The sequence below is a fragment of the Herpailurus yagouaroundi genome, unplaced genomic scaffold (genome assembly GCF_014898765.1).
Source record: "Herpailurus yagouaroundi ecotype Mexico unplaced genomic scaffold, PumYag 182, whole genome shotgun sequence".
In the NCBI taxonomy this organism is placed as follows: Eukaryota; Metazoa; Chordata; class Mammalia; order Carnivora; family Felidae; genus Herpailurus; species Herpailurus yagouaroundi.
This window is the reverse complement of record NW_024412413.1, coordinates 480,725-489,397: the sequence shown is the minus strand read 5'-3', so window position 1 is coordinate 489,397 and position 8,673 is coordinate 480,725. Positions and strand designations below refer to the sequence as shown.

At 63.0% G+C, this 8,673-nt stretch overlaps 1 protein-coding gene across 1 annotated transcript; it reads right to left on the bottom strand.

Moving 5' to 3' along the window:
- Positions 1–24: 24 nt before the first annotated feature.
- Positions 25–8,664, bottom strand: MAPK12 (mitogen-activated protein kinase 12). Its single transcript, XM_040490484.1, has 12 exons — positions 8,483–8,664; positions 8,257–8,386; positions 5,731–5,789; positions 4,727–4,838; positions 4,566–4,595; positions 4,238–4,285; positions 3,542–3,656; positions 3,239–3,310; positions 3,039–3,118; positions 2,880–2,958; positions 2,623–2,796; positions 25–293 (listed from the first exon to the last, which is right to left on the bottom strand). Exons 1-12 carry the CDS (start codon positions 8,605–8,607, stop codon positions 214–216), a joined length of 1,104 nt encoding a protein of 367 aa, XP_040346418.1. The 5' UTR covers positions 8,608–8,664; the 3' UTR covers positions 25–213.
- Between the last annotated feature and the right edge of the window lie 9 nt (positions 8,665–8,673).

Below are 8,673 nucleotides of genomic sequence, written 5' to 3'. Positions count from 1 at the left end.
CCCCCCCCCCCCCCCCCCCCCGCCAAGGTTAGACTGAGGTGGTAGCCTTGAGAGCAGGGTAACGGCTGGGGGAGGGGGTCCATGGAACCATAGGTCTCCTGGGATGCAAACCCCAGCCAGAGTCACAGTGATAATCAGGATCCCCTTCCAGGTGGAAGCCCCAGCCAGGGTCCTCAAGGCCCCCTCCCCACCGCTCTCAGGGCCCAGGGGTCTTCACAGCGCTGTCTCCTTGGACACCTTGGTCCCCAGCTGCCGGGGAGGCTTGAAGCTGAGCACTTCCTTATATGTGACACCTGGGGTGGGGCGAGGGAGACAGATCATCACGGGAGAAGGGGCCCCATCACCCTTCAGAATCAGTTCCTACAATTCACACCAAAGGCAGAAGCCAGTGACCCAGGAAGAACACTGGGCCCAGCTCACTGGTACCTGCCCTGACCAGCACTGAGTCCTGTGAGGGGCGGCTCAGGGTAGGGGTGGGAAGAGCTCCCCGGCCCTAGAGCACAGGCTGTTAGCCATTGACCTAGGGGCCCAGCCAGTTCCCAAAAACATCAGGGCCGGAGGTCATTGCTGGAGTGCAGGTGCCGCTTCATCCGAGGCTACGGCCACCCTCAGCCCACCTGTGCCCATCCACCCCGAAGGGGCTCCTGTAACCCAAACCCACTGCCCCTGGCGTGGCCAGACAGGCCCTGGCCCCGCAGCCTTCTGCAGTGAGCAGAGGCTGTCCTGGCAATGTAAATCAATGTGTCTGCTCAAGCGGAGCCACTCAGGGCCCCAGCAGGGCACACCTCGATTTCTGGATCGAGACTATCCATAGAAACTTAAACGAGGGGAATTCCCACCACCCACAGCATCTGCCTTCCTTGCCTAGTGGTCCTGTCCCCTGTCCCCAGAGCAAGCCATCCCAAAGGAAGGAGAAAGCCTGATTTGCTTCTCCTCTGGCCAGTCTGCAGCGGGACAGGTTCTGCTCAGCCTACCTCAGTTTCCATGCTCACCTGGCCAGTGGAGCACCTGTTTGGGGGACTCTGCTCCTCCAGAGCCCAGTTCAGGAAACACTGTGCATTTAGAGCAGACGATCTGTGGTTTGCCCTGCCTGTGGCATGGATGTATTCCCGCCCCCTGTGGTGCCTCCTAGGCCCTTCATCTGATCCTAACACAGGGCTCAACCCATACACGGAAGGTCTATGTGAAGCTGGCTGTTCCCAGGGAAACAGGAGGCGATGAGAGTTTGCATTCCTGACCAGGGGCTTAGCCACAAACAGGTCACGTGTTCCCCATGGTCTATAGTAAAAGTAAAATCTCTTACCACAGTCTGTGTGGGTGGGGACCACAGAGAGGAGCCTGTGGCCCGTGGTTTTCATGTTATCTTTTTTAGCAGCAGAAAACTTTCCCCAAACTGAACGAAACTTAAAAGCACAAAACAGGGGCGCCTGGGTGGCGCAGTCGGTTAAGCGTCCGACTTCAGCCAGGTCACGATCTCGCGGTCCGTGAGTTCGAGCCCCGCGTCGGGCTCTGGGCTGATGGCTCAGAGCCTGGAGCCTGTTTCCGATTCTGTGTCTCCCTCTCTCTCTGCCCCTCCCCCGTTCATGCTCTGTCTCTCTCTGTCCCAAAAATAAATAAACGTTGAAAAAAAAAAAATTTAAAAGCACAAAACAGCACAACGAAGGGCGGAGCTCTGTTGAGAGTTACAAGCACCCCATGGCTTAAGGAACGTGATTTGGGAACCACCAGTCCAGTCCCACCCTGACCCCCATGTGTAGGACCAAGGCCCTATGTCTGAGGCAGAGCCAAGATGGGGCCTAGGACACAGCGGCCACCATGTGCCACGGCCCCAACAGTGCTAACCGCTGCCCTCGGACATCCCAGCACCCTCCAGGCTGGTCCTGCAGCCACCAAGAGAAAGACACCAAGCCCAGCCCTCACTGCCTGCCATTCTGCCAAGACAGTTCCAGCACAGGGCTTCAGGACCACAGCAGAGGGAGGCCTGGGGACCTGGCAGGTGTCCCTGAGCCCAGCCTGAGGCTTAATATTTGCTGGTTGGCCCTCAGGGAGGAAGGGAAGGGCCCTTAGTGTAAGGCAACAGCCAGCCTGGCAGTACAGAGCAGTTACAGGTACATCTGAACTGCTCAGTGGGACTGGAGGAACAGGCGAGGGGTGGTGAGGGGGCTGGCTGGGGCTGGGGGTGGGGGGCTTCTGCTGTTGGCAGGACATGAGAGGTGTGAGTTGTGCAGGTGGGAGGGGTCCTGAAAAGGGCAGAGAGGCAAGGACGAGTTCAAGAGGTAAGAGTGGAGGCCTGGGGGATGAGTGGGAGCGGAGGGGCTCCAGAATGGCCAGGACATGGGGAGGAAGTGGGCAGCATTGGGCAGGGCCGGCAGGGCTGGGAGAAGCCAAGTGCTCACAACGGCCCTGAGCTGAGAGCTGCCTCCTGCAGCTCCCAGAACTCCCCTCCTGCTCTTGTTTGTGCCGAACCTCCTGCCAGGAACATTCTTTCATCCCTCAGCTCCAGCCGGAGGTCACCTTGACCTAGAAGCCCCACTGCCCTCTGAGTCTGTTGTGTTCCTCAGCTGACCTGCATCCCAGGACTCAGAGCCCATGCACAGGCCCTGCCCAGAGCCCCCCACTCACGCTTCCACTCGTCCAGCGTGCGATCCACATCGTCAAAGGACTCGTCGTACTTCTGGGCCTTGGGTTCATCCTCCGTGTCCTGCAGTGACTCGAAGTAGGGGTGTGTGAGCGCCTCGGCCGCAGTCACCCGCCGTTCTGCATCCAGTACCAGCATTTTCTCCAGGAGGTTCACAGCTGCGGGGAGAACTGGTTAGGGAGGGTCGCAGGCCCCAGCGCCCTGGTCACTGACCCCACCCCACCCCCCAGTCCAGCCCTACCCAGAGGACTTGCGTTAGTCAGGATGGAGGCAAAATCCTTCTTCTCCAACTCGGGGAGGCCCTTCATGTAGTTCTTCGCCTTTTAAGGAAGAAAGGGTAAGGGGCCAACCCACAGGCCCGGGCCCAGCCCCTCCAGCCCCCGCCCAGCTCCCCACTGACCTCGGCACTCTGCAGCCTCTGCACAAATTCATCGGGAGGAGTCCCTGTCACCTTCATGATCTCCTTCAGCTGGTCCAGGTCTGTGTTGAGATGAGGAGCACAGCACGGGGCCAGAGAGCAGGGCGCACCCCCCCACCTGGCTGGGGCAGCATGCCCAGCACCCCCCCAGACCCAGCCTACCCCCCACAAGTGTAGGATACGGTCACTGCCCTTGAACAGCGTCTTCCCTGTGATCATCTCTGCCATGATGCAGCCCGCTGACCAGATGTCCACTGAGACAGAAGCCCCTGCATCAGGGCTCTGTGGGCCAGGGAGGGGGGGCGGGGGACACAGACACGGGAGGGGGACGTGGACATAGGGGCCATCTAGCCTGCCACACCCTCGCCCCAATCCCATCCCAGGTCAGCAGCCTCCCCGTGGAGCAGCCACCGCTGGGCTTCCCATGAAGAAAGGGAAGAAGGTGGGCAAGGCCAGGGTGGCTCTGCGTCTCTGGGCATTCTCACCCGTCTGGGTGTAGTGCATCCAATTCAAGATGACCTCAGGTGCACGGTACCACCGGGTCACCACGTACCCAGTCATCTCGCTGTCGGCCTGCCTGGCCAAGCCGAAGTCCAGGATCTATAGTCAGAATCAGGAAGGTGGGGCAATACGGCCCCCAGGGAGCAGGTGGGCCAGCCTATGACCCAGGAGCACCGGGCACACCGGGGCCTCTGCCAACCCTCCAGGGCCTGAGGTCGTGGCCTCTCCATGAGTTCCTCCCCATGGCCAGTGCTGTCAGCCCCACCCGACCTTGCCTTCTCCTACCCTCAGGAGCGGGCACTCCCATGGGTCTCCTCTCCCTGCTCCTCTACTCTCCGCTGACCCCAGGACCTGGCCAGCGCTTTGCAGGGGCCCCCTCGGCCCTATGCTGGCTCAGGTATGGAGGACCGGGGACACCTCCCGCCCTTCGCCTTAATCAGGTGTGAGAGTGAGCCCACTTCGGCCCCCCATTCCCCGTGCATCAAGTGCCTCCCCAGGGCCCATCTGCCTGTCAGCTGCCAGCCATGGCCTGGATGGCTGGGGTCTGGTCCCTCTGCCTGGGCTCGAGCCAACACTCCCCCAGGCCTGAGGGCCCAGGGCTACAGGCAGATGGACAGGCGGGGAGAGACGCCCCGCCCCGCCCCCCCCCCCCCCCCCCGCCCATCCCAACCAACACACACCTTCAGCTCACAGTCCTCATTCACTGCCAGATTGCCAGGCTTCAGGTCCTGGGGGCACAAGAAAGGTGGGCGAGCAGCCCCTCCCACCACACCAGGGCCAGAGCCTGGACACCTGAATGTGGGGCAGCCAGACTCGGCCATCCCCACCCGGATGCCCTTCCAGGAAGGACAGAGGTACCCAGGCCCCCACAGCTGTGCATGAGCCTCGCACACACTCCCCACTGGTCCCATCTTGCCCCCTCACAGGCCAGCAGTGGAGGCTCCTGGCAGTCAGGCCCCTCCCACACCTACAGGCCACAGGAAGTTCCCACCCAGCACCAGGACTCACCCTGTGGATGATGCCAGCAGCATGGATGTACTATGGGGACAGACAGAGGGTCAGTGGCAGTCAGCTCTGGGACCTCAGAACCGCGGACGAGCAATCCCACCCTGGCCCCGGCCTGGCCTGGGGGGCTCTGCCCCTCCTGCAGCACCCCTGTGCGCTCCCACCTTTAGCCCCTTCAGCATCTGGTAGACAAGGAACTGGATTCGGTCCTCGCTCAGCTTCTCGTGCTTCATGAGTTTGCCCAGGTCGGTGCCCATGAACGGCATCACCAGGTAACTGCAGGGACCGGGGTGGGTGCGGACAGTGGGCATCACACCCCCTGGGCCTAGGCTCAGACCCTGGAGACCCTGGGGATCGCCTGGCAGCACCTTCTACCTTCCACAGTGCAGCACCAGGCTCCACCCACCTTCCCAACGCACACCTGCCCCAGAATGTCAGGTGGGTCAGGGCCGTGTTCTGGGGTTTCCTGCAGGGCCACATGGAGGCTAGGGTCTAGGGAGCACCAGGGATCACAGACAGAAGAGGGTGCAAGAGGAAGGAAGGAAGTGCCTGTGGGCAGGGGTGGGGACAGGAGGACACGTGGCTCAGAGGAGCAGGCTGGGCCTGTAGGTGGAGGGAGAGAGACACAGAGCAGAGACATTTAACACCTCGCCAGGACACTGAGGCCTATGTGTGTCCTCGACCTCTGCAAGGTCAGACGGCAAGGAGCCTGTCCTCAGCCCTTCCCAGGCTCAGCCCCCAGCCTTGGCCGACGACAGTATGAATCCAGGGATGGCAGCCACAGGCAGGCCCCCTGCCGCCCCTCCCCTGCCTGCCAGCAAAGGTCAGCAGCTCCAGTTACAAAGCCACATACTTGACGCCAGGGTCCCAGAGCACGGGGCCTGCTGGCTAACCGACGCAGGTCCAACGCTCACACCTCCAGCACTGGACAGCCCGTACCAAGCGTGGTCCAAGGAGGCCCGGGCTGCACCCAGCTGCGCCAGTGCCGTGGGTCCCAGGGGTGCGTGGCAGGGGGTGGACTGTGGTGTGGGGAAGGGGTGGGCAGTGTGCATCCCGACCCCGCTGGGCCGCAGGGACAGGCCCACATGCCAACACAGAACCCGAGTCAGCACCCAAGAGCAACCCAACACCCCTCTGCCCTGCCCAGCCCTCCCAGGACGGCACTCACAAGTCTGTGAAATCATCCAGGGTTTCGTCAGGAGTGAACACGTCCAGCAGCCCGATGACCTGGGGAGGAGGCCAGAGTGACAGGTGGGATGGGGGCACAGTGGAGGGCATGGGGGTTCAGGCAAACCCCCGAGGCTGGCACTGTGCTCTGAGCAGGAAAGCCCCCTACAGATATCCCCGTCCCTTCCCACTGTCCACAGGGCCTGGCTCTGTCTGTTGGCCACGCAACCCAGCACTGGCACCCATGCCCATAGACACAGGCTATTTTTGAGTGATGACCACAGGAATCCTCTGGGGGAGGGGCAGCCCCAAGTCTGGGTCAGCTCCCAGCCACCTTAGGAGCTCCAGCCCCTTGGCCCTTTGTCCCCCTCTTCCTGTCTCCATGGAAGACTCGAGACCAGGGTGGGACAGCCCTCCAGGGGAGTGCCAGCCCCCAGCAGGTCCACCAGGGAGCCTAGTTTCCGCTGGAGAGGCCCAGGCTGACAGCACCATGATCGAGCTGACAGCTAGACCCAGCCCCGCAGGTCCCTGGGCAGCTTGTACATCCTAGTGGCCAGAGGGGCAGCTGGATGTGCCAGGAGGGAGGACCCCTGGTATAGGCCATGCAAATGGGGGCCGAGGTAGAAGGGAGAACACTCCAAGCGTTTGAGGAACACGGGGAGAAAGGCCAGGTGGCCGAGGCCCAGGCCAGGGAGCAGCCAAGGAGAGGCCCGAGGGAGCCCAAGTAGGCCCTTGCATGCCAGGTGAAGGTTTGGCTTCGATCCTAAGGGCTGCCGAGAAAGGGTTTAAATAGGTGTGATGCTGAGTGAGTCCCTCTGTGTGCTGTATGGGGACAGACAGGAGTGAGGCAAGAGTGGACGCAAGGTGGAGGGACGGCTAGGTGGCCTTCAGAGCCGCCAGCCAGAGCCATGGGGAGAGGGAAGGAGAGGACAGAGAGGGAGGTCCAGTGAGGGCCTGGAGGCAGGCAAGTACTAGGGAATGAGGACAGTGTCTTTGCAAGAAGAGGACAGAGGACAGGGTCCCCAAGTGTAAGGAGGGTCCATCAGGTTGATGGAGACTTCCGTACCTCTGCGGCGTGGATTCTGGCCTAAAGTGCAGGGAAGGAGAGGGAGAAGGCCCGAAGCGTGGGTGGAAGGGTGGGACCCGCCATGGCACCCAGCCCCTCATAGCCTCAGTGTTCTTGTAGGAAAATGGGTTTACGATGGGCTGAGCCTCCTAGCTGCGTGCAGGCACCATGCAGGCAGTGGCAGCTGGCTGCTAGCGGGTTGGGAGCTCAGCTGGGAAGGCACAGAGGGGGGGGGTTGGGCCAGGGGGCCCAGCAACTGAAGGAAAGCCCTGAGACCTTGGGGAATGGGCAGGGCAGGCAGGAGAGGGGGGCAGTTGGGGAGGAGTATGCAGCCTTGAGGAGATGGGTCTGCCTTCATGGGAACCAACCTGGGCATGACTGGGTGTAACCAGAAGGTAGGGAGGGCAGCGCTGGGCTGCTGTCCGTCCCAAATGGATTCTGCCCCCGTCCCCCCGCCCCCCCCCCGGGAAGGGCCAAGGGCAGAGAGGGAAAGTCAGAGTGAATGAAGGACCCAGTGTCAAGGGGACAAGTTTCCTGGTGGACGTGGGACTCGTTTTCCCCGAAGGAGGCTGGTGGCTCTGATGACCCAGGAGGGGCCAGACCATCAGGAGCATGATTAGCCCAGGGTCTGAGTACTCACACCAGCAGTCCAAACTAGGGGTGAGGCAGGAATGGCTGGTGTGGGAGGGACAGAGTTCAGGGCCACAGGAAGAACACTGAGAAGCAACAGGGGCTCCCCTAGGAGAGAGAAGGGATCCAGACCTGCCCTCTCCCGGCACAGAAGGAGGCGTCTCTGCGCTGGCCACTGCCTAGTGCCCTCCACACGCCAGCTCTGTAAACCCCATCACCACCGGACACCCCAGGGCTCTGAGGTGACAATGCCGGCATGCCAACTCCTGCTCGGTGACTAGCTCTGCACCCCTGAACCGAGGCTGGGGCGGTGGACTGGAGCAGACTGCGCAGGACAGGGACCCCACGGGTGCAGAAGGGGGCCTGGGGCGCAGCTATGGAGGACGCCTGGGGAGAGGGAAGAGGCTGGTGCCTCTAGGATGACTGTGTCCTCTCTCACCTCCAGGCTCCGGCTGGGGGCAGGGTTGGGGTGAGGCCTGGAGGATGCCCTTGGCCTGGGCAAGCCACCGTCCCCTGACTGGGATCTGGGTTGAGGAGCCAGATGTGGCCCCAGGAACGAGCCAAGGAGCTAAGCCCTTGGCAGGGCCTGGCCTAGCAGGGAGGACTGGAGCCTGGGGAAGCAGTCTCTCTCAGAAAGGGGGCGGGGGGGCCTGCCCTCAGCACGTGGAGCCCCACCAGCATCGTGGCGCACCTGATCCCGCACCTCTGCCCTGCCACATGGGCGGGGTCGCCCAGGGGCTGGGTACCAGGGCCTCAGCCTCCCAGGGCAGGACTTGCACGGATGGACGAGGAGGCCCTGAGCCCAGCTGAGCGGGGACCAGCGCGACTCACGTTCTCGTGACGCATGTGCTTGAGGAGGCGAAGCTCGCGGTAGGCGCGCTTGGCGAACAGCTCGGACTGGAAGGGCCGGTACAGCTTCTTGATGGCCACCTTGGCACCGGTGCGGCTGTCCACGGCCGAGCTGCGGGGCGCACCGCTGAGCCGGAGGCCGGCCCGCCCCCGCCCGGCCTGCGCTCACCCCGCCGCCCGCCGGCCGCCCCGCCCGGCCTGCGCTCACCACACGGCGCCATACGCGCCGGAGCCCACGGGCTGCAGGTCCTGGTACACGGCGCGCACCTCCCAGGCCGTCTTGGTCACCTCCTGGCGGTAAAAGCCCTTGCGGGCGGGCGGCGGGGAGCTCATGGCAGCCCCGGGCGCCGCCCCCCGCCGCAGACCCCGTGGGCGCTGCGCCCCGAGAACCGGTGTGTG

Excerpts from the sequence above, each read along its gene's own strand:
- MAPK12 (XM_040490484.1), bottom strand. The coding sequence starts at position 8,607 with ATGAGCTCCCCGCCGCCCGCCCGCAAGGGCTTTTACCGCCAGGAGGTG. Across the intron at positions 4,286-4,565 it reads CTGCTGGCATCATCCACAGG|GACCTGAAGCCTGGCAATCT; the intron begins GTGAGTCCTGGT and ends TTGTGCCCCCAG. Across the intron at positions 294-2,622 it reads CACGCTGGACGAGTGGAAGC|GTGTCACATATAAGGAAGTG; the intron begins GTGAGTGGGGGG and ends GCCCCACCCCAG.